Source organism: Hyla sarda, chromosome 11 (assembly GCF_029499605.1).
Source record: "Hyla sarda isolate aHylSar1 chromosome 11, aHylSar1.hap1, whole genome shotgun sequence".
Classification (NCBI taxonomy): Eukaryota; Metazoa; Chordata; class Amphibia; order Anura; family Hylidae; genus Hyla; species Hyla sarda.
In genome coordinates, this window is record NC_079199.1 from 24,799,954 (window position 1) to 24,826,254 (window position 26,301).

General features: G+C 44.0%; 2 protein-coding genes across 6 annotated transcripts in view; one reads left to right on the forward strand and one right to left on the reverse strand.

Annotated features, from left to right (window-relative positions):
• Positions 1 to 11,759, reverse strand: part of LOC130295169 (transmembrane protein 151B) — a 53,106-nt gene extending 41,347 nt beyond the window's left edge. Inside the window, exons 1-2 of one of the 2 annotated variants that reach the window (XR_008848720.1) lie at positions 11,640 to 11,759; positions 7,513 to 7,679 (exon numbers count right to left, since the gene is read on the reverse strand). Coding sequence is in view for 1 of the 2 variants with exons in the window: in XM_056545589.1 (XP_056401564.1) it covers positions 7,468 to 7,509 (42 nt within the window). In the remaining variant the exon portion in view is untranslated. Of the gene's footprint in view, positions 1 to 7,467; positions 7,680 to 11,639 lie in introns of both variants that reach the window. The other variant, XM_056545589.1, reaches the window with a different exon arrangement.
• RPAP1 (RNA polymerase II associated protein 1) overlaps positions 1 to 26,301 on the forward strand; it is an 83,565-nt gene that overhangs the window by 11,235 nt on the left and 46,029 nt on the right. For 2 of the 4 annotated variants that reach the window (XM_056545585.1, XM_056545583.1), the window contains exons 3-6: positions 13,265 to 13,475; positions 15,514 to 15,662; positions 17,766 to 17,858; positions 25,587 to 25,758. In XM_056545585.1, the coding sequence (XP_056401560.1) occupies positions 13,286 to 13,475; positions 15,514 to 15,662; positions 17,766 to 17,858; positions 25,587 to 25,758 (604 nt within the window). In that variant the 5' untranslated portion in view covers positions 13,265 to 13,285. Of the gene's footprint in view, positions 1 to 11,754; positions 11,811 to 11,842; positions 11,890 to 13,264; positions 13,476 to 15,513; positions 15,663 to 17,765; positions 17,859 to 25,586; positions 25,759 to 26,301 lie in introns of those variants that run through there. The other 2 variants (XM_056545584.1, XM_056545586.1) reach the window with 2 other exon arrangements.

A 26,301-nucleotide genomic window follows, 5' to 3' on the forward strand; every position in this document is an offset into this window, starting at 1 on the left:
CCCCTCACATTATATACAGTATCTCCCATAAGTGAGTCCACCCCTCACATTATATATACAGTATCTCCCATAAGTGAGTCCAGCCCTCACATTATATACAGTATCTCCCATAAGTGAGTTCACCCCTCACATTATACATACAGTATCTCCCATAAGTGAGTCCACCCCTCACATTATATATACAGTATATCCCATAAGTGAGTCCACCCCTCACATTATATACAGTATATCCCATAAGTGAGTCCACCCCTCACATTATATATACAGTATCTCCCATAAGTGAGTCCACCCCTCACATTATATATACAGTATATCCCATAAGTGAGTCCACCCCTCACATTATATACAGTATATCCCATAAGTGAGTCCACCCCTCACATTATATATACAGTATCTCCCATAAGTGAGTCCACCCCTCACATGATATATACAGTATCTCCCATAAGTGAGTCCACCCCTCACATTTTATATACAGTATCTCCCATAAGTGAGTCCACCCCTCACATTATATACAGTATCTCCCATAAGTGAGTCCACCCCTCACATTATATACAGTATCTCCCATAAGTGAGTCCACCCCTCACATTATATACAGTATCTCCCATAAGTGACTCCACCCCTCACATTATATATACAGTTGACTGGGAGGGCTGTGGTCCTGAAGAGAGATCCTGGGAACCTGAGGACAATATCCTAGACAAAAGTCTGGTCCTCGGGTTCTCAGGCTCCAAGAAGAGGGGGAGACCCAAGGGGGGGGGTACTGTTACGCCGAGCGCTCCGGGTCCCCGCTCCTCCCCGGAGCGCTCGCAACATTCTCGCTACGGCAGCGCCCCGGTCAGATCCACTGACCGGGTGCGCTGCGATACCGCCTCCAGCCGGGATGCGATTCGCGATGCGGGTGGCGCCCGCTCGCGATGCGCACCCCGGCTTCCGTACCTGACTCGCTCTCCGTCGGTCCTGTCCCGGCGCGCGCGGCCCCGCTCCCTAGGGCGCGCGCGCGCCGGGTCTCTGCGATTTAAAGGGCCACTGCGCCACTGATTGGCGCAGTGGTTCCAATTAGTGTGTTCACCTGTGCACTCCCTATGTATACCTCACTTCCCCTGCACTCCCTCGCCGGATCTTGTTGCCCTTGTGCCTAGTGAAAGCGTTCCCTTGTGTGTTCCTAGCCTGTGTTCCAGACCTCCTGCCGTTGCCCCTGACTACGATCCTTGCTGCCTGCCCCGACCTTCTGCTACGTCCGACCTTGCTTTTGTCTACTCCCTTGTACCGCGCCTATCTTCAGCAGTCAGAGAGGTTGAGCCGTTGCTAGTGGATATGACCTGGTTGCTACCGCCGCAGCAAGACCATCCCGCTTTGCGGCGGGCTCTGGTGAAAACCAGTAGTAACTTAGAACCGGTCCACTAGCACGGTCCACGCCAATCCCTCTCTGGCACAGAGGATCCACCTCCTGCCAGCCGGCATCGTGACATATATATATGTGTGTGTGTGTGTGTGTAAAGAAGTACAGGATCTCCCATAAGTGACTCCACCCCTCACATTATATATACAGTATATCCCATAAGTGACTCCACCCCTCACATTATATATACAGTATATCCCATAAGTGACTCCACCCCTCACATTATATATACAGTATATCCCATAAGTGACTCCACCCCTCACATTATATATACAGTATCTCCTATAAGTGAGTCCACCCCTCACATTATATATACAGTATATCCCATAAGTGAGTCCACCCCTCACATTATATATACAGTATCTCCCATAAGTGACTCCACCCCTCACATTATATATACAGTATCTCCCATAAGTGACTCCACCCCTCACATTATATACACAGTATCTCCCATAAGTGACTCCACCCCTCACATTATATATACAGTATATCCCATAAGTGAGTCCACCCCTCACATTATATATACAGTATCTCCCATAAGTGAGTCCACCCCTCACATTATATATACAGTATCTCCCATAAGTGACTCCACCCCTCACATTATATATACAGTATCTCCCATAAGTGACTCCACCCCTCACATTATATACACAGTATCTCCCATAAGTGACTCCACCCCTCACATTATATATACAGTATCTCCCATAAGTGACTCCACCCCTCACATTATATACACAGTATCTCCCATAAGTGACTCCACCCCTCACATTATATATACAGTATCTCCCATAAGTGAGTCCACCCCTCACATTATATATACAGTATCTCCCATAAGTGAGTCCACCCCTCACATTATATATACAGTATCTCCCATAAGTGAGTCCACCCCTCACATTATATACAGTATATACCATAAGTGAGTCCACCCCTCACATTATATACAGTATCTCCCATAAGTGACTCCACCCCTCACATTATATATACAGTATCTCCCATAAGTGACTCCACCCCTCACATTATATATACAGTATCTCCCATAAGTGAGTCCACCCCTCACATTATATATACAGTATCTCCCATAAGTGAGTCCACCCCTCACATTATATATACAGTATCTCCCATAAGTGAGTCCACCCCTCACATTATATATACAGTATATCCCATAAGTGACTCCACCCCTCACATTATATATACAGTATCTCCCATAAGTGAGTCCACCCCTCACATTATATACAGTATATCCCATAAGTGAGTCCACCCCTCACATTATATATACAGTATCTCCCATAAGTGAGTCCACCCCTCACATTATATATACAGTATCTCCCATAAGTGAGTCCACCCCTCACATTATATATACAGTATATCCCATAAGTGACTCCACCCCTCACATTATATATACAGTATCTCCCATAAGTGAGTCCACCCCTCACATTATATACAGTATATCCCATAAGTGAGTCCACCCCTCACATTATATACAGTATATCCCATAAGTGAGTCCACCCCTCACATTATATATAGTATATCCCATAAGTGACTCCACCCCTCACATTATATATACAGTATCTCCCATAAGTGAGTCCACCCCTCACATTATATACAGTATCTCCCATAAGTGACTCCACCCTTCACATTATATATACAGTATATCCCATAAGTGAGTCCACCCCTCACATTATATATAGTATATCCCATAAGTGACTCCACCCCTCACATTATATATACAGTATCTCCCATAAGTGAGTCCACCCCTCACATTATATATACAGTATCTCCCATAAGTGAGTCCACCCCTCACATTATATACAGTATATCCCATAAGTGAGTCCACCCCTCACATTATATATACAGTATCTCCCATAAGTGACTCCACCCCTCACATTATATATACAGTATCTCCCATAAGTGACTCCACCCCTCACATTATATACAGTATCTCCCATAAGTGACTCCACCCCTCACATTATATATACAGTATATCCCATAAGTGACTCCACACCTCACATTATATATACAGTATCTCCCATAAGTGACTCCACCCCTCACATTATATATACAGTATCTCCCATAAGTGAGTCCACTCCTCACATTATATATACAGTATATCCCATAAGTGAGTCCACCCCTCACATTATATATACAGTATCTCCCATAAGTGACTCCACCCCTCACATTATATATACAGTATCTCCCATAAGTGAGTCCACCCCTCACATTATATACAGTATATCCCATAAGTGAGTCCACCCCTCACATTATATACAGTATCTCCCATAAGTGAGTCCACCCCTCACATTATATATACAGTATATCCCATAAGTGAGTCCACCCCTCACATTATATATACAGTATCTCCCATAAGTGAGTCCACCCCTCACATTATATATACAGTATATCCCATAAGTGACTCCACCCCTCACATTATATATACAGTATCTCCCATAAGTGAGTCCACCCCTCACATTATATACAGTATCTCCCATAAGTGAGTCCACCCCTCACATTATATATACAGTATATCCCATAAGTGAGTCCACCCCTCACATTATATACAGTATATCCCATAAGTGAGTCCACCCCTCACATTATATATACAGTATCTCCCATAAGTGACTCCACCCCTCACATTATATATACAGTATCTCCCATAAGTGAGTCCACCCCTCACATTATATTAACAGTATATCCCATAAGTGACTCCACCCCTCACATGATATATACAGTATCTCCCATAAGTGAGTCCACCCCTCACATTATATATACAGTATCTCCCATAAGTGAGTCCACCCCTCACATTATATATACAGTATATCCCATAAGTGAGTCCACCCCTCACATTATATATACAGTATCTCCCATAAGTGACTCCACCCCTCACATTATATACAGTATATCCCATAAGTGAGTCCACCCCTCACATTATATACAGTATCTCCCATAAGTGACTCCACCCCTCACATTATATATACAGTATCTCCCATAAGTGAGTCCACCCCTCACATTATATACAGTATCTCCCATAAGTGAGTCCACCCCTCACATTATATACCGTATATCCCATAAGTGAGTCCACCCCTCACATTATATATACAGTATCTCCCATAAGTGATTCCACCTCTCACATTATATATACAGTATCTCCCATAAGTGACTCCACTCCTCACATTATATATACAGTATCTCCCATAAGTGAGTCCACCCCTCACATTATATATACAGTACCTCCCATAAGTGAGTCCACCCCTCACATTATATATACAGTATCTCCCATAAGTGAACAGAACGGAAATTCAAAAAGAAAAGAACTTCCTGTGGATCATACAGAAGCTAAGTACTGGAAGGATTAATATTTTTTAATAGAAGTAATTTACAAATTTGTATAACTTTTTGCCACCAGTTGATTAGAATGTTTTTTTTCCACTGGAGTACCCCTTTAAAGAGGGCTACTGTTGTACTACCTAAAGCGGGCTGCTGCTATTACTACCTATAGGGAACTGCTACTACCTTTAGAGGGCTGCTACTACTATATACCAGGGCTGCAACTATTAAAGGGTACTGCAACTATATACAGTGTGGCTACTATCTACAATAGAACCTACCTACAGGGAGTACTCCTACTTATATGGGCAGCTACTGCCTACAGGGAGTAAGCTATCTACAGGGGGCTCTACTTACAGGTGGCACCTACGTAGTGGGGAAACCATGTGAAGGGACCTGTCTATCTACTGGAGAGACCTAACCCGCAGTGTATAAATGTAACTTTGATATAATTGCGCCCCCCCCTACTTTTGTCCTGGCCCTCATTGTGCCCCACCAAAATTTGAAAGCTGGAGATACCACTGCAAAAAGATATTGATAAAAAAGAACGGTCCAGCAAATGGGTAAAAAAGATGGTTGAAGGTTATAAAGGGGTATTCCAGGAAAAAAAATGTTTTATAAATTAACTGGCTCCATTTACAGATTTGTACATTACTTCTATAAAAAAAATCTTAATCCTTCCAGTACTTATCAGCTGCTGAAGTTGAGTTGTTCTTTTTCTGTCTGCAGTTCCCGAGACAGACAGAGGTGTCAGCAGAGAGCACTGTTGTCACAGAGTAGAAGAGATTTGCTATGGGGATTTGCTTCTACTCTGGACAGTTCCTGAGACAGGTGTCATCAGAGAGCACTAAGACAGAAAAGAACAACTCAACTTCAGCAGCTCATAAGTACTGAAAGGATTAAGATTTTTTAATAGAAGTAATTTAAAAATCAGTTTAACTTTTTGGAGCCAGTTGATATATATAAAAAAGTTTTTTTCATGGATAACCCCTTTAAGAATAAATCATATCAAATGAAAGACACTGACAGGAATGGTGGTCGGGGACCACTAGATTTCCCCAAGGTACCTGTCATATGTTGCTACCAGGTTACAGGAAAAGCATATCTCTTCTAGGAAAAGCTGGGTGAGATATGAAAAACCCAGAAATAGATTTAAAAATCCCTAGCACCATAACTGCTATGGTACTTGTAATAAAGGCAGTTGACAGGACTGGATTTTTATGGAAAGACTGGCAGGTTGGTAGTAGTTTCATTCATGTTCTTCCTGGTTTTCAGTGTGGTCCAAATCAGCACAGGCGCTGAAGACAGCTAGTTACTGGGTTGTAGTACCACAAAGAACTGGAGGCACCCTGGTTGGGAAAAAAAAAATTCTCCAGGGGACTTGTATAAGCAATCATTTTGGTAGAACCTGACAGGCTATATCAATAGCAGAGTCCCAGCAGCTAGGTAGTCCTCAGCCTTTGGCTGACTGGGCATGCTGGGAGTTGTAGTTTTGAAAAAGCTGGAGGCACCCTCTTCTTATCTGGTGCTAGTACATACAACAAAGCTGATAATTTAACCACAGATAGCAATGGAGGGGGCATGCCCGTGTAGTATCTCAATCTAAGACACATTTATCATCCAGTGAAAGCTTCATTGTAAAAATATTTCTCTCAAAGTTAGACCCTAATGAAAATAGTCTAAACAGTTTGTACAACTAGACAGATTTCTGGCGCATGTTGCCTAATCAGAGAATAGAACAAATTTATTATGTGCTGCACAGTCAATTGATGGATATTTCTAAAACTAGGACAGACAGTCCTGAAGACAGACACAAATGATAAATTATGGATATTCTGGAGGAAAAAAAGTCAACTGGTGCCAGAAAGTTATACAGATTTGTAAATTACTTCTATATAAAAATCTCAGCCCTTCCAGTACTTATCAGCTGCTGTATGCTCCAGAGGAAGTTGTATAGTTCTTCCCAGTATGACCACAGTGCTCTCTGCTGACACCTCTGTCCATGTCAGAAACGGTCCAGAGCAGGAGCAAATCCCCATAGCAAACCTCCCCTGTTCTGGACAGTTCCTGACATGGACAGAGGTGTCAGCAGAGAGCACTGTGGTCAGACTGGAAAGAACTACACAACTTACTCTGGAGCATACAGCAGCTGATAAGTACTGGAATGGTTAAGATTTTTATCTAGAAGTAATTTACCGATCTGCGTTTTATTCTTTAGTTAAATTGTGGATGTATAAAATGTTATACAAAGAAGATGGAGGTGGTCTCTGAAGCCCACGAGTGGTTGCCCTTAGCAACACAAAAGGGAGATCTGCTGCCACAAGTAAGGAGGGGAAGTTTTTACTGAATCTATCATATTCAGTCTATCATCCTTCGGATTGGTTCGAGTCCAGTGTAAGGGAATACCGAATAGTATGACACTGGAAACTATCCGAATGGAATGATCCAGTTCGCGGCTTGTTATATTTTGAAAAACTGGCTACTGTGGACACTACATCCAAGGAGCCACCCGCCTGGGCACAGAGACAACTCCCACTTCACTTGAACTTACTGGTTTTCCATGTTGCCTTGTATTTGATAAATGACGTAATTGGGTCATGTGACCCTCTTCACACGTATTTTAACCTGTGTGTATTGTTGTAAAGCTAGTCTACGATTAAGCACGCAAGTGCGAAACGCGTCAGACGCTGTTTCTCTGTTTGTGACTATTGTCTGATGATCCTTGAATAAAGAAAAACGTATTTTACCGCATCCCGAGTGCTGGACGATACGTCTTCTTTGCATATCATTACCTGGCCGAAGGCGGGATCGGGACGTCCGTGCACAGGTGGAGTGGATTTCCCATAAGGTGGTGAGCGGAGCTAGAAATTCGCACAAGCAGTAATTTACCGATCTGTACAACTTTATGACACCAGTTGATTTTGAGGCATTTTTTTCCTCGGGAGTATCCCCTTTAAACCTGAAGTGAGTGATAAGGGATTTTTGAGTTTAGGAACCACATTTATAAGATAGATCGGAGAGTGGGTATGAAGAATGTCCCTCCATCTGCAAGATTACCACATCTGTACATCATTAGTGTTGCTCGCGAATATTCGCAATGCGAATTTTATTCGCGAATATCGCATATTCGCGAATATTTGCGAATATAGCACTATATATTCGTAATTACGAATATTCTTTTTTTTTTTACAGTACACATCACAGTGATCATCCCTCTCTGCTTCCAGCTTGTGTGGTGTAAAGAAGGCTCTAATACTACTGTGTGAGACTGGGGCGCGAATTTTCGCATATGCGAAAATTAGCATATGCTAATATTTGCATATGCGAATATTCTCTTATACTAATTTTTTCATGTACAAATATTCGCATATGCGAAAATAAAACGAGAATATTACGAATATGCGAATATTCGCGAATATATGACGAATATTCGTCCATATATTCGTGAATATTCGCGAATTCGAATATGGCCTATGCCGCTCAACACTATACATCATGTGGATAACCCATTGATTTTAGTGACATTTATGTAATACTATATTTTACCTGTAGAGGCGCTGCAAAGGTAAGACCACGATTTTCAGTCTGAGTCAAAAATCAGATCCCCTGAGAAAATGACCAGATTGTAGTCACTAGGGGGGAGATTTATCAAAACCTGTGCAGAGGAAGAGTGGTGCAGTTGCCCATAGCAACCAATCAGATTGCTTCTTTCATTTTCCACAGGCCTCTTTAGAGGCCTGTGGAAAATGAAAGAAGCAATCTGATTGGTTGCTATGGGCAACTGCACCACTCTTCCTCTGCACAGGTTTTGATAAATCTCCCCCTAGATGACTACGATCGGGTCCGCAGCCCCATAATAGTAAATGGCTCTGTATCTGTCCGTACCTAGATACGATTTCAGGCGATTTGCGCTTCCGAAATCCTATCTGTGCATCGTAAGATCAGATCGTGGTGTGAATGCAGCCTTACTATTTACTTCCCACAGAGGATGCAGCTGACTGCTGCCCTATCAGTGACACAACCTGTGATAACCTTGACGTTAGATGACTTTTCCATAAAGAAAGGGCTGCCCAAAGTGGGCAATAGTGAGAAGACCTGTCGGCTCTTCTGACATGTTCATTTTATTGAATTCTCGTAATTTTCAAGAAATGACATTCAAGAACATCTTTGCCAAGAACTCTATGTTCTAACATTCCTCTGGTTTTCTTACTAGACAATTATGAAAAAATTGACAACTGGGTGGTGCCATTTTGGGGGGGTGTTCACTTATAGGACAACAACACTGTAATATGTCAGTTCCTGAAATGTGTTTCCTCCTACTCCTAGATCTTCCACCATCAGCTGTGAGAGGTATTATTAAAGGGGTACTCCACTGCCCCAGCGTTCGGAACATTTTGTCACCCCCCCCCCAATGCAAGTCTACGGGAGGGGGCTTGGCAACCTTTATGCCCCCTCCCATAGACTTGCATTGAGCGGGGTGGGGGTGGCGTGATGTTACAAGGGGCGTGGCCGTGTCATCACGACCTCAGCAGCCAGCATTGGGAACAAAATGTTCCGAACGCTGGGGCAGTGGAGTACCCCGTTAATAATACTGCTCACAGCTGTTGGTAGAAGATCCAGGAGAAAAGAAATTTCAGGAACTCACTTATTACAGTGTTACACATTTTGTTCCGAACGCTGGGGCAGTGGAGTACCCCTTTATGGTCTATTTACACACACAGTATTCTGTGGAGATTTGATGCGCAGGATTTTGTGCTGCAGATTTCAATGTAAACTAAATGACTAAACACAGCTTCAAATCCTGCGCATCAAATCTGTGAATCAAATCTGCGCAGAATACTGTATGTGTGAATAGACCCTTATGAAAAGTTTATGAACCACGGCAACTCAGCCACAAAGTGGAGACCACGTAAAGTTACAGAGTGGCACCAACTCTCACTAGGTCTCTGCTGATCTTATAGCTATAGAGACCAAATCTTATCTGGTTTGAAAATGAGAACCAAAACTGTGCCCTGCCGGGAGCTTCATGGCTGAGCAGCTGCATGCCAGCCTTACATCACCAAGCTCAATGCCAAACGTCAGATGAAGTGATGTAAAGCTGCTGCCACTGGACTCTGGCCTTCATTACCGTATATACTTGAGTATAAGCCGACCCGAATATAAGTCGAGGCCCCTAATTTCACCCCAAAATCCCAGGAAAAGTTATTGACTCGAGTATAAGCCTAGGGTGGGAAATACATCATCCCCCCCCTGTCATCATCCAGACCCCCGTCATCATCCAGACCCCCATCATCATCACCCTGTCATCATCCCCCCTTCATCATCACCGCCTGTCATCATCCCCTTGTCATCATCCCCTTGTCATCATCCCCTTGTCATCATCCCCTTGTCATCATCCCACACCCCCCCTTCATCATCCCCTTGTCATCATCCCACACCCCCCCTTCATCATCCCCTTGTCATCATCCCCTTGTCATCTTCCCACACCCTCCCCCCTTCATCATCCCCTGGTCATCATCCTCTTGTGAACTCTCCGCCCTCAGTGGTCTTCAGCCTGCGGACCTCCAGAGGTTTCAAAACTACAACTCCCAGCAAGCCCGGGCAGCTATCGGCTGTCCGGGCTTGCTGGGAGTTGTAGTTTTGAAACCTCTGGAGGTCCGCAGGTTGAAGATCACTGCGGCCTTCGACATCATCCAGCCCCCTCTCACCCCCTTTAGTTCTGTACAGTACTCACCTTCGCTCGGCGCTGGTCCGGTGCTGCAGGACTGTCCGGTCGGGAGGTCGTCCGATGGGATAGTGGTTCCGGGCTGTCATCTTCACCGGGGGGCCTCTTCTCCGCGCTTCGGGCCCGGAATAAAGGCGTTGCCTTGACGATGACGCAGAGGGACGTTGGTAATGAACGTATCTCTGCGTCGTTGTCAAGGCAACGTGACTATTCTGGGGCAGGGCCCGAAGCGCGGAGAAGAGACGCCCCCGGTGAAGATAGCAGCCCGGAACCACTATCCCATCGGACGACCTCCCCACCGGACAGTCCTGCAGCACCGGACCAGCGCCAAGCGGAGGTGAGTACAGAACTAAAGGGGGTGAGGGGGGGGGGCTGGATGATGTCGAAGGCCGCAGTGATCTTCAACCTGCGGACCTCCAGAGGTTTCAAAACCGGGCTTGCTGGGAGTTGTAGTTTTGAAACCTCTGGAGGTCCGCAGGTTGAAGACCACTGAGGGCGGAGAGTTCACTCGAGTATAAGCCGACGGGGGTGTTTTCAGCACGAAAAATCGTGCTGAAAAACTCGGCTTATACTCGAGTATATACGGTATATGGCGTGTGGTGATCAAACACCTTATCCCCTATTCTTTGGATCCTTTGTCTATGGGCGGAGTGACATGGGATAGGCATAAGGCTATCCTTCATATAGGAGATGACCAGGGACTAGCCATAGTATTCAAAATATTGGGCAGACTAGATGGGCCGAATGGTTCTGCCGACACATTCTATGTTTCTATGGGGTGCAATGTGGAGGTGCACCATACTTTTTTTCTCCATACAGCGTATTTCTAGAATTTCTCACATCAAAACAAAAATAGTACTGTTAAAAACTTCAGATTGGGGCGCAAATAATGAGCCCAATTACAGTCCCATATAAGGAGAAAGAATTACAGGGGTCAAAATGTCCCCCGTATATGTGTATCCTGCATATATAATTATTTATTGCAAGAAACGTGGCAACCCTAACCTATGGGGGCACTATGGCTGACACTTATTGAGGGGGCACTGTGAGGTAGGTGCCTAGACAGGTAATACTGCTGGCACATTAATAGGGGCACTTATAGGATCACTGCTGGCACTGAGCTAAAATAATTTAATGTAAATGCACACACAGTATAGAGTCATGTGAAAAAATTGCATCACTGAAGATAATCACCTGTCTCCCTCGGTAACGCGCGGTTGGAGACAGAGCGCATGCGCGTTCTGCAGCCGTTTGCAGGGGAGTTCTCACAATTACGTTTGCGTTCCAACAGGGAGGAAATGACGTCACGGTCAGTGTTAGGGCGGAAGTGTGTACCATGTGGTTAGCAGTGACTCTCTGAGATAGGTGAGTGACTTTGCGGGTGTTTTGTTCAGGTTCTCGTGTCTTTGCGCTGCAGACGTGGTTTGTGTCCATGTTGTGTGAGGTAACGGAGATATCCGTACAGTATGCGGAGCTCCCGGCAGTCACCGCGGCTGTTAATTGTGATGCCTGTCACTTCCCTGCTCTGAGAGCTGAAATAAACGCTATATAATACTGACCCTATATAATCAATGAAGGTCTTGGACTGTGTACATATATCTGAATGCTCGTTGGGCTGATAAATGTGTTTCTTGTCCTCTTCATACACATGCACCCTCAGTGTGGTTGAGTGTGCATGTGTTAGGCTAGGTTCACATTGTTTTGAACGGCTACTATCTGGTCTTGACTGACCCCATTAACTTGTATGATCCAGTAATTTTACAGGAATTTAGCAGGGAAATATAATAATGCTTGCACTATTTATTTTCTCAGCTAAACTCCTGTCACTAAGGCCAGATTGCCGAAGGAACTCAGAATAGCGGACTGTGAACGAGGCCTTATCAGTTTTGTTTTTACCACTTCCCATGGCATGTCTTTGGAGCCTTAAAGTGGTATTCCGGCCCCATACATCTTATCCCCTAAGATGTCTGATCGCCGGGGGCCTGCCACTGGGACCCCCGCGATCTCCATGCAGCACCCGCATTCTATGATTGGCTGCGTCTCTAGTCTCGAAAACCTCTTTGTTTCTGGCACTGGAGATGTCACGTCATGCCACCTCCATTGATGGGGATAAGATGTATTTGGCCAAAATATGGATCTTGTAGATGTGGAAACACTATTATTATGCAAAAAGAGGCAAACTGTCTCGGCACTACGGCTAGTTTTTACGGGAAAACTTTTAGGGGGGAGATTTATCAAAACCTGTTCAAAGGAAAAGCTTCACATAGCAACCAATCAGATCACTTCTTTCATTTTGCAGAGGCCTTGTTAAAAATGAAACAATCTGGTTGCTATGGGCAACTTTTCCTCTGGACAGGTTTTGATAAATCTCCCCCTTAGTTTTTATTGGTACCATTAAGGAATACATATGACTGTTTCCTTTTTTTTTTTTTTTTTTTTTTTTTTTTTTTTTTTAAAGGTGGATTAACAAAATATCCCAATCATGGATTTTTTCTTTTTTTTTTTTTTTTTTTTCCAGTGTTCAACTTGGGAGATGAATAATAAAATAATTTTATTGCTAGGGTCTTTACGGACGTGGTGATACCAAATATGATTTTTTGTTTTTTTATGTGTAAAAAGGGAAAAACGAAAATATGGTGAGCTAGAATAGGCACACTCAGCAGTCATAAAGAGGTTAAAAACTATTTATCTTTTTTTCCCCCCCTTATAAGATCTGGGTAGTACAGTGCTTCTGCCCACTCAGCAAAACTTATTTATAGGTATATGTCTAGTACAATGTAACAAGAAAATAATCATGAATTTATTCTTTATACTCCTAGATGTTTTAAAGGAAAATCACAATGCTGTCGAGACCTAAGCCTGGGGAGTCTGAAGAAGACCTTTTAGAATTCCAGAACCAATTCCTCGCTTCCCGCACTTCTGCAGCAGCAACTGTTGTTAGGAAAGCGGATAAAAGAAAAGGGACCCCTGAAGAAGCCACAGAGGGGGATGCGGGAGGAGCGGCAGAGAAAGATGTTGTGTCACTACAGGGTAAGGACTGATATATGCCACATTTCAGGACACACATGTCCATATTATAGACTTGTGTGTGATAGATTTGTTAGGCTAAGTTCACACGTCCATTGCCCTCCTACTCGTTCAGGGTCTGTTCATCTCTCTTTTTTTGTGTGTGTGCGGAACAGACCCTAAACATGTCCAGACCATCTCCTTTTTATCTTAACCCCTTAAGGACTCAGCCCATTTTGGCCTTAAGGACTCAGACAATTTAATTTTTACGTTTTCATTTTTTCCTCCTCGCCTTCTAAAAATCATAACTCTTTTATATTTTCATCCACAGACTAGTATGAGGGCTTGTTTTTTGCGCGACCAGTTGTCCTTTGTAATGACATCACTCATTATATCATAAAATGTATGGCGCAACCAAAAAACACTATTTTTGTGGGGAAATTAAAACGAAAAACGCAATTTTGCTAATTTTGGAAGGTTTTGTTTTCACGCCGTACAATTTATGGTAAAAATGACGTGTGTTCTTTATTCTTAGGGTCAATACGATTAAAATGATACCCATTATTATATACTTTTATATTATTGTTGCGCTTAAAAAAAATCACAAACTTTTTAACCAAATTAGTATGTTTATAATCCCTTTATTTTGATGACCTCTAACTTTTTTATTTTTCCGTATAAGCGGCGGTATGGGGGCTCATTTTTTCGCCATGATCTGTACTTTTTTTTGATACCACATTTGCATATAAAAAACTTTTAATACACTTTTTATAATTTTTTTTTTAATAAAATGTATTAAAAAGTAGGAATTTTGGACTTTTTTTTATTTTTTTTCGTTCACGCCGTTCACCGTACGGGATCATTAACATTTTATTTTAATAGTTCGGACATTTACGCACGCGGCGATACCAAATATGTCTATAAAAAATGTTTTTTACGCTTTTTGGGGGTAAAATAGGAAAAAACGGACGTTTTACTTTTTTATTGGGGGAGGGGATTTTTCACTTTTTTTTTACTTTTACTTTTACATTTTTTAACATTTTTTTTTTACACTTGAATAGTCCCCATAGGGGACTATTCATAGCAATACCATGATTGCTAATACTGATCTGTTCTATGTATAGGACATAGAACAGATCAGTATTATCGGTCATCTCCTGCTCTGGTCTGCTCGATTACAGACCAGAGCAGGAGACGCCGGGAGCCGCACGGAGGAAGGAGAGGGGACCTCCGTGCGGCGTTATGAATGATCGGATACCCGCAGCAGCGCTGCGGGCGATCCGATCGTTCATTTAAATCGCGAACTCCCGCAGATGCCGGGATCTGTATTGATCCCGGCACCTGAGGGGTTAATGGCGGACGCCCGCGAGATCGCGGGCGTCGGCCATTGCCGGCGGGTCCCTGGCTGCGATCAGCAGCCGGGATCAGCCGCGCATGACACGGGCATCGCTCCGATGCCCGCGGTTTTGCTTAGGACGTAAATGTACGTCCTGGTGCGTTAAGTACCACCTCACCAGGACGTACATTTACGTCCTGCGTCCTTAAGGGGTTAAATGGGGTAGGCAGATGCAAGTGGAGATATATGTATATATAATCTCAGAACTGGAAAGCGACACAGAGAAAAAAGAAAACAACTTATTCCTAGCATCCATAGGACTAGCTTTGTCTAGCCATGGGCTTATTTACACCACAGTTTTTTCCTGTAGACAGGTCTGCTTCAATCTTTAACAATAAGGATCTATTCACACCGCAGTATATCTGCAAGCGGAATTCCTCCTCGAATGAAAGCCGAATACACTTCTATGGGATTCTGCACTCTCATTCACACTTGTGAATTTCTGCTTGCGGAATTCCGCAAGTGGAAGTTCAGAAGTGTGAATGGGAGTGCGGAATTCCATAGAAGTGTATTCGGCTTTCATTTGAGGTGGAATTCCGCAAGCGTAAATTCTGTCATGTGAATAGACCCCAAGATGAATTAGATGAAATGAGGCATCTGTGTGTGATGTAGTGACTGCATGCAGGTATGTTGGCTGCTACATTTTAGTTTTTTTGTCTTTCCTAGATTTTTCTGACATGCCTCCTATTTTGACACCGGGGCCAACTAAGAAATCTAAGGTCGCTGAAAAACAGGTTCATTTTGCTGAAGAAGATCCAGAATACATATTTGAAAAGCACGACCAACACATCACTGCGGTCATCTCAAAAATTATTGTGAGTAAAGTTGCTGCTTTCATGTAGGTACAAGATTTTTTATCTTCATATATATATATATATATATATATATATATATATATATATATATATATATATAGTTAGTAAATTTGAGTAGCCGTATTAGTCCAGTGATGCAAATGCAAATCATAAAATGTTGCAGTATCTTGTAATACCTTTTTTATTGGACTAACAGCATATTGTAGAGACAAGCTTTTGGGATTCCTCCCTTTATCAAGTCCAAAGCATTGGACTTGATAAAGGGAGGAATCCCGAAAGCTTGTCTCTACAAAGTGCTGTTAGTCCAATAAAAAAGATATTACAAGATACTGCAACATTTTATGATTTGCATCTATATATATATATATATATATATATATCTATATAGGTATAGCCCTGATATGAGATCTGCTTGTATAGTTTGCCAGATGGTATACTGCAGAGCGGCTCAGAGCAGGTAAGGAGAGCCCCAGTCGCCATCTTGACTCATCGTACACCCGAAATAATGCTGCAGTTACTTTGATCAGTATTGATCACAAATCTAGTAATCACTGATGATCTCACATAGTAATCCCTGAGGATCACTGATGTCCTTCATTATCGTTGAGGTTCCCAGCTGCTAACAGCAGCCGACATAGCACTGTGTCGGGAGATCGTGAAACCCCGCGACATACATGTGTTTAGCTGTGCACTAAGTGCCAGGGCATAGTGACATACATGCTCTAGGGGATAAAGAGGTATTCCGTTTTTTAGGGATCGACCGATTATCGGTTTGGATGATATTATCGGCCGATATTCATGATTTTGGACATTATCGGTACCGGAAATTACCTTGCCGATAATGACCCGCTCAGCCTCCCCGGCCAGAGACCGCTGCCACTGCCCCATTGCCTCCTCCATCCCCGGTTTTATAATTACCTGTTCCTGGGGTCCGCGCTGCTTCTGGCTCCTGAAACGTCCCGCGCGCTGCGCAGCGCAATGACGCGTGACGTCCTCAATGCAACGTCACCGTCAGTGCGCACAGTGACAGCTCAGGACGCCGCAGGAGCCAGAAGTAGCGTGGACCCACGGCCCCGGGAACAGGTATTTATAAAACCAGGGATGGGGGAGGCAATGGGGCAGTGGTGGTTGGACTAGGGAGGGCTCCAGGACAGGCAGGGGGAGAGAAGCGGGCGGCGGCAGCGATCACTGGCCCCGCAAAAGCCGCTGCAGTTCATTGATTTAAAGTGCCCGCTTTAAATCATTGATCTGCGGTGCCGGGGGGAGGGGGTGGGGGAAATAGCCGATAACTTATATCGGCCTGAAAGGTCTCAGATTATCGGTATCGGCCCTAAAAAATCGAGCCCATGATGAAAAGTCATAATAATGTGTAATATTCCTTTAATTACCTCTGAGCGCTGCTTTGTCCTGTTTTCATGCACAGGAACCGCACCCGGAAGTCTTTTTATTTTACTGTTGTCTTTGACCCCTTCAATATGTCATATGGTCACATGGTCTCCAGGGAGCGTAGCTATGCTGCACTGGGTGGGTGGGTGTATAGCAGGGTGGCGTTTGGCTGTCAGGGAATGCTGGGAGTTATAGTTATGTAACAGCTGGAGTCATATTGGTCGGGAAACCTTATGTTACATGCGTGTGATCCTCTTGCCAGGTCACAAATTCTCCTTCCTTGGACCACTTTTGGTAGATGTTTACCACTGAATTATGGAACACTGAACACACGAGACCTGCTATTTAGAAGATTCTCTGGCCCAGTCATCTAACCATCATAATTTGTCACTTGTCATAGTTGCTTAGGTCCTTTTTTTTCTGCTTCCAACACTTCATCAACAAGACCTGTTCAAGTGCCTTATATATCCAACCCCCTAAAAGGCGCCGTTGTCACGAGATGATCAATGTTATTCACTTTACCTATTGGTGATTTTATTGTTATGGTTCACTGGTGTCTATATAAACACACATTATATAACAGTGTTTCCCAACCAGGGTGCCTCCAGCTGTGGCCAAACTACAACTCCCAGCATGCCCGGACAGCCATTGGCTGTTCTATATTATAGTGTCTACAGTACTGAGAATAAGTAGATAATAATTTGTCTGTGCTTCTAGGAGCGGGATACAAGTTCTTCATCCATCACAGCTCCAGTGCCCACCGGGGAAGCCTTTCCTCGAGTCTTTCACAGGTCGGAGATAACCAGTGCGGTAAGAGAGTCTTCTGTGCTTTCTGTTATGCTGTCTTATTTATACATCTTCTAGCTAGCTAACAATTGCAGAATTATTTATTTTTCAGATAGATATGAGTTCATACTTAAATGGACACTTTCAGATCCAAAGACTTTTGCTATGTTGTTACTGATAAAAATTAAAGACCTTTTGTAATATGGTGACTTAAATTTGTTTTATATTTAATAAAGTAAACAGCCCTGAAAATCCCACCACTAGGAGTCCCCATACCTACTTGGACACTAATCAGTCCTACAGCAGCATCAGGCTTATCCATGAGTCATGGACGAGGCTGCATGAGCATACACACCAATCGCCTCCCACCACCACAAGGAGGCACATTCCCCCTTCCACCACACACCAATCACCTCCCACCATCATAAGAGAAGGACATGCCCCCTCCCACCACACACCAATCACCTCCCACCACCACAAGGGAGGGACACGCCCCCTCCCACCACACACCAATCACCTCCCACCACCACAAGGGAGGGACACGCCCCCTCCCACCACACACCAATCACCTCCCACCACAACAAGGAGGGACACGCCCCCTCCTACCGTACACGAATCACCACCACCATTATAAAGGAGGGACACGCCCCCTTCTACTACACACCATTCACCTCCCACCACCACAAGGGAGGGACATGCCCACTTCCACCACACACCAATCACCTCCCACCATCATAAGAGAGGGACACACACCCTTTCACCACACACTAATCACCTCCCACCACCACAAGGAGGCACTCGGCCCCCTCCCAACACACACTAATCAATATCCACCACCATAAGGGAGAACACGCCCTCTCCCACCACACACACCAATCACCTCCCACCACCACAAGGGAGGGACACGCCCAATTCCCCTGAGAGGATTTCTACCACTGTGAGCTAATGAAAAGAGGGATTTTTATAATAAATATAGGTGATAGAGGTTGGAAATTAGATGGCAAGGATTAGATAGTGAGTTAATTATTATTATTATTAATAATATATATAATTTTTTTTTTTTTTTTTTTTTTTTTGTGGGATCCTACAGGTACACTTCAGTGTGTGTCACGCTAGTTTATAAGGGGGTAACATTCCCACGTGCTTGTAAAACAATACAAGTTTTACAATAACTCTGCACTTGACAAATGTAAAAAAAAATCTTAGAGCCAGCAAAAAAAGGAGCTAGAATGTGGCATGTTATGTAATGTGACGTTGTATGATCAGACATGAGTGTCCCCTTATCTCCACCATATGTGTCACAGTTAATACTGTCCTCTTATCTCCACCCTATGTGTCACAGTTAATACTGTCCCCTTATCTTCCCCTGTGTGTCACAGTTATTACAGTCCCCTCATCTCTCCCTGTGTGTCAGCCATTACGGTCCCCTCATCCCGCCCACGTTTGTCACAATTATTACTGTTCCTTCATCTCCCCCTTGTGTCACAGTCATAATTGTTCTCTCATTTAGAAAAACAAAAAACCCCACAGTTTTACATCCGCCTCCGTTCCCACACATATCCCCCATTCTGCCTCCGTTGTTCAGCATCCAATGTGTTTGGTTGACTTTCCGGTGTCACGTGACTGCCACAGACAATCCTGAGTCTGGAGCATCACTGCTGAGACTGCTGATTGGCTGCAAAGGTCACCTGACATCCGCTGCTCATGGTTGGGAAAACGCTGGACTAGGTATTAGATGCTTGTTGCTCCAATGGTGGGATAATGATTGTTGCCGTTGCTGCCATCTTAGTCAAGACATTGGGGGAGATTAATCAAAACCCATCCAGAGGAAAAGTTGCCCAGTTGCCCATAGCAACCAATCAGATCGCTTCTTTTATTTTTCAGAGGCCTTTTTAACCCTTTTAAGGACTGAGCCCTTTTTTGCAATTCTGACCACTGTCACTTTATGCATTAATAACTCTAAGATGCTTTTACCGATTATTCTGATTCTGAGACAGTTTTTTCGTGACATATTCTACTTTATTTTAGTGGTAAATTTTCGTCGTTACTTGCATCCTTTCTTAGTGAAAAATCCCAAAATTTCATGAAAATTTGGGGAATTTACATTTTTCTAACTTTGAAGCTCTCTGCTTGTAAGGGAAATGGATATTCCAAATAAATGTTTTATTGATTCACAAATACAATATGTCTACTTTATGTTGACATCATAAAATGGTCAGATTTTTACTTTTTGAAAACATTAGAGGACTTCAAAGTAGAGCAGCAATTTTCAAAATTTTCATGAAAATTGCAAAATCTGAAGGGACAGATGTTACAGAACTACAACTCCCAGCATGTTCTGTAGTTTTGCAACATCTGGAGGGCTACTGTTTGGGCACCACTAATAGTGGTCTCCAAACTGTGACCCCCCCAGATGTTGCTAAACTACAACTCCCAGCATGCCCAGACAGCCTTTGGCTGTCTGGGCATGCTGGCAGTTGCAGTTTGGCAACCACTAGGAAGGCAGCAGTAAAGATCGCTTTACTGCCACCTTCCTTGATGCTCATCGCCGCCGCCTGCCTACCTGCGCTGCTGATCTCCGCTGATGCCACCAATGATCGCCGGTCCCCACTGCATCTTCTCAGGTACCGGCCGCCATCTACTCCCTCTGTTCTGCCCGACATCCAGGGGTGGGGAGAGCGGGGGTTTTCCATGGTAACCCCCGCCTTCAACTGCCATTGGTCAGTAGTAATTACTGACTGATGGCAGGGGATAGGAGGAGATCGCACCTCTGCAACCTCGCTCCTATCCCTTAGAATGATCGGGGCTGTCACTGACAATTCCGATCATCCCTATTTTCCGGGCGATTGGGTCACCAAAGACCCGATCAGCCCGGAATAGCAGAAAATCGCATGTCTGAATTGACATGCGATTTCCTGCGATCGCCGACATGGGGGGGTCTCAGGACCCCCCTCGGCGATGTTCCGGGATGCCTGCTGAATGATATCAACAGGCTTCCCGGTCCGGTCCCCGACTGGCTAGCGGCGGACCGGAATTCCCATGGGCGTATCCATATGCCCTACGTCCTTTAGGACTTTAAAACGGGGGTGTATGGATATGCCCGCCGTCCTTAAGAGGTTAAATATGAAAGAAGTTTACTTTCCTCTGGACAGGTTTTTATAAATCTCCCCCATTGTCTTCTGCACCATGTTGCATGAATTAGGGCTCATTCATTCTACGGAATCTCCGCCCAGACATATTTTCGGGTTGAGATTCCATTTTGTATCGGGTGCCAGAATAACAAGCCAACGCTAGGAAATGCACCATGTCCATATATGGCAACACGGGGTTGAGAATTTCCGCCGTGGAAATTCTGTAGTGTTAAGTGGTCCAGCAAAATCCTATTGAAAACAATTAGAATCTGCTGCACTGTATTTTTGGCAGCAAAACTCATCTCAGAAAATAGGTAATGTAAATGGGCCCTTAGGGCTTTATTTTTAAAGGGGTTATCTGGCACTAATTTTTAAAATTTACATGGATGCTGGGTCCCATAAAAAATTGAAAAAAAATAAAAAAAGCCATTCTTATCTATTTCCCATCCCCTGCTGGTCCCCAAGGAGCTCCTGTTCGGCTCTGTCCGGTCCCCTATGTTTTTCCTGCTTGTGTAGTGGGTGCTTTTGTAGGACCTGCCCACCCAGCCAATCATTGGCCTAGACGGGACACCACTGTGGCCAGTGATTGGCTGAGACAACAGGTCCTGCAAAGTGTGCCGATCTCGAAAGCAGGAAGAAGACAGAAGATCGGGGGACCAGACAGGGTCGAATGGGAGCTGCAGGGTACTGGGCAAGTAAGGATTTTTCTTCTATATTTTTGATGGTGCCCAGCAGCATGTTATCTTTTATGCTAGCACTGTCTATTTCAATCCCATGTACTACAGTAGTGTTTTCCAAACAGTGTACCTCCAGCTGTTGCAAAACTACAACTCCCAGCATGCCTGGACAGCCTTCGGTTGTAGTTTTGCAACAGCTGGAGACACACCATTTGGAAAACACTGTGCTACAGTGTAACACCTGACTGATGTGGTAAACTAGTGCAATGGCCAATATATCATGTATAAATGTAGTTCACCCTTCTGCTGCCATGACCTTTTGCATTGATCTGCTTGGCTGAGGTTGTTCTCTTCCTGCTTATTTCAATGGAGTTTCCGCTAGGCTGAGCAGAAGATGAAAACTAAGAAAATAGTGAGCTCAGACCATACATAGTTAAACACACCTTATAGCCATTGTCTAATAGCCAAATAAATAACTGTGTGTGTGTGTGTATATGTATATATATATATATATATATACACACTGCTCAAAAAACTAAAGGGAACACTTAAACAACACAATGTAACTCCAAGTCAATGACACTTGTGTGAAATCCCACTGTCCACTCAGGAAGAACACTGATTGACAATCAATTTCACATGATGTTGTGCAAATGGAACAGACAACAGGTGGAAATTATAGACAATTAGCAAGACACCCCCAATAAAATAGTGGTTCTGAAGGTGGTGACCACAGGCCACTTCGCAGTTCCTATGCTTCCTGGCTGATGTTTTGGTCACTTTTGAATGTTGGCTGTGCTTTCACTCAAGTGGTAGCATGAGATGGAGTCTACGACCCACGCTAGGGGCTCAGGTAGTGCAGGTCATCCAGGATGGCACATCAAGGCGAGCTGTGGCAAGAAGGTTTGCTGTGTCTGTCAGCGCAGTGTCCAGAGCAGGGAGGCGCTACCAGGAGACAGGCCAGTACATCAGGAGACGTGGAAGAGGCCATAGGAGGGCAACAACCCAGCAGCAGGATAGCTACCTCCGCCTTTGTACAAGGAGGAGCACTTCCAGAGCGCTGCAAAATGACCTCCAGCAGGCCACAAATTTTTTGAGCATTGTGTATGTGTGTGTGTGTATATATATAATATATGTATGTGTGTGTGTGTATATATATATATATATATATATTGTAAAATCATTTATGCTCTTTCAGCCTATGATGACAGCGAAGGCTTACGTTGACATCAAAGGGATACTCTGCTGTAAACAACCTCTTATTCCCTATCCAAAGCGGCGGGACCCCCATGATCTCTGGGCTTGCAGCGGCAGCGTCACGCCCCCTCCATTCACGTCTATTGGAGGAGTCGGGACGGCCTCCCCCGATAGACGTGAATGGAGAGGGAGTGGTGGCTGGCATCGCAATGGAGCGGAGTTTGCTCCGTGTACCAAATGACAGGGGTGCCGCAGCAGAGCTCGCAGGGGTCCACAGCGACGTGACCCCCGAAATCTAACATCTTATCCCTATCCTTTGGAAAGGGGATAAGATGTTTACAGCGGAGTACCCCTTTAAGGGCCCATTCACACTACATGTTTTCTGAGCTGAATTCTGTTTAAAAAAATATATGGTGCATCAGCCTCCCTTTGTTCTCAGTTGGATTCTGCTGCACTATTTACACTATGGAATTTCTGCAGCAGAAATTCCAGAACATATGTATTCGGCAGAAATGCATTGACGTCTTTTGAGACGACTCCTTTCCGAGCCACCCTAGCTTGGTTTGCCAGTGCCCCCTCCAGACGGAATTTCCCACTGAAATATCTTCTTACATTAACCTTCCAGAGTGGTGAAATTATTATTTCCCTTCCATGGTGCACAGATATTTGTCTAGAACCAGTGCAGGACTGTAGTAGTATACTATAGTAGACGCACAGTTACTTCCTCTCTTAGTTATCTGAGTAATCACAGCACTTGACCTACTGCTGTTTGCTATGCCATGACCTCGCGCTCGTTAAACTTCTCTTGCCAACAGGTGAGCTGGCATTGTATCCACAGTAGCAGCGTGCTGTTTTTCAATATATGGAAATTGTTGATTAGCAGGATTCCTTTATGTTATTTTATTCATGTAGATACATATATTGCGCCACAATCTTGCAGTAGACGCCTTGGTACCAGTGCCAGAGATTGCATTATACCTATCTGTCTGTCTGTAATGTGAGCTGGTGTCTTCCCTATGCTGCTCTTCCTTAGGTATACTTCATCTCTTGCATCGAAAGCCATTTTCAGATATTAGTGACATTGCCTGGAAATACATGATCCAATGACAGAGTTTCCTTGGAAACTATAAGCCATGATGGATGTCTTTGTGTGCCCTGCATAGACAGATCATTAGTGAGGAAACCATTGGAGGGGAGTTCGCAGCAGACACTTCTAATTTCACAGAGCGACACATTGGGTATAAAAAACGCTGTAGCAAAAAGTAATCATCAACAAGATAATTCAACTTCTATACCCCATGCGGTTACTACATGTATCTCAGAAATGTTTGTGTATGTACTGTCCGTACTATTGCACTTTTAAGCCAATCTGTTTAAATAGTGATCCCTCCCTGTGATAGCCTGTATGATATGTTTGTAGATCACTCTGTTTACCAAAAATGGCTCCTTACTCCAGAAAAACTGCTCTAAAGTCTTTGCCCCATATGTGTCTTACTTCTCTGCAATTTGCTGTTCACTGTCTAATGTCAGGCTCAGTCTGTCTCTAGTAACAGACATTCCAGGATGAAACACAGGAAGTGGGGCTGGGGCTTAGCTAGTGCTATGTGCAGGAGAGAGAAGCAGGGCTGTGAACCTGCACTGTGTTAGCCTGTCTGCCTCCTCCAGCAGCTTTTCAGTGGTTAATATAACTCCTTCTTGCTGTACTGCTGTGGTTTCTATTATTTCTCCTGATATAGCATTTTGTTAACCCCGTGCGTCATTAATGCCTTCACCCCCAACATGCCTTTTGTGGTACTGTACTGTGTAAATCATTCACCAGCACAGTACCAGCCTGTTCATTCCAGTCCACTTTCATGGCATGGCAAAGAGGAGTAGGTGATGTGATGTGATTGGACAACTAAGGGAAAGTAGGAACCTGTGTATGTACTCCTGGCAAACTGTGACCACTTGGGACGTAAATGTGTTCTCTTATCATGTGAATGTACAATAATGTAAATTTGTAGGGTATATCAAATGTGACCCCCCCCCCCCCCCAGCACCACCTCTTTGACAGCCATATGGAACGTTGAAGTGGGTTCCATTTTTGAGAACAGCTTAAGTCTATCTTGTCTTTAGAGGAGGGACTTGCAGCTCACTGAGGGAAGAGTTATGTGCATATCATAGAGGTTTATAGAAAGGGGGAGGAGGTGGCTGGAGAGGGCCAGAAGAGAGACTGCAGAGAGAGTATACCAGCTTATATGGAGTATTAAGAATCATACACTTTCCCCCCGTGCATGGTTCACAATTTACACTGTCCTCCATGCTGCTGCGGCTTCTAATGGTATGCTACAGCTAAATAGGGGAGCAGGATCTCCTCTTCTGTTTGTGTACAGCATATTAGAAGACATACTAGAATTTAGGCTCCACTCACGGACATAAAAACAGCCAAAACATCAGATAGATCCTACAGTGGGGAAAACTAATTTAAAAAATAAAATACAGAATATAAATCACTGCCCAAGCTCTGTACCTTCGACCCCCCCCCCAATCAGTTATAGATAACCTATGTCAGTCTTATCTGCCATTGTCTATTGTCTCTAGGTAAGAAGCACACAGAGTTTGATTTTATCGTAACGTTTTACTTAAAACAGTATGAGACTTTAAGTATATTCATGTATCACCTTATGTTGTTTTATTTTAGATACGTTGGAGAAATAAGAAAAATGGTTGAGCTAGAACTAATGTTGAGTCTTTTTTTTCCCTTGTAGGCCGTGCCAAAATCTGGTAAGGTAAGCATCTTTGCGCAAAAAATGGCTGCCAAAAGAGCCTCAGAGGCAGCAAAGGGTATGGAAGCCTCTACAGCCCATCCTCCGCACGGTGCCTCTGTTGATCTTATGAATTCCATTCCCTCAGATGAAAATAAATCTTTCCATACAAGAGGTACATTTTTACTGAAATAGTTCCTCTACTGAAAGTTTGATTTACAATAATACAGCAGTGTTTCCCAACCAGCGTGCCTCCAGCTTTTGCAAAACGACAACTCCTAGAATGCCCGGACAGCCAAAGGCTGTCTGGGCATGCTGGGAATTGTAGTTTTGCAACAGCTGTAGGCATGCTGGTTAAGAAACACTGGCCATTAGGCAAGACAACTGTAAAGTTTGTGTATATATTCATACATGTGAACATGGCTATCCAATGCCCATGACATTTTTTTACATGGTATTCCAGGAATTTTATTTGACTGTGCTACTGGGGCTGTAAAGTTAGTATAGTTCCTTTATATAGTGTCTGTAACTGTGGGTGGTCTCGCAATTCTTCTATAATCTTTGCCCCAGTGTTTATTTTTAACAGCATACAAAATGAGTGTTCTCTCAGGTTTTCCCAGGTTGCATTGTGGCCCAACACATTATATCACTATTCAGGTGTTGAAAGGGAGCCTGTCTGCTTCAATGGGGGGGGGGGGGGGGGGGAGCAACCGCTGGG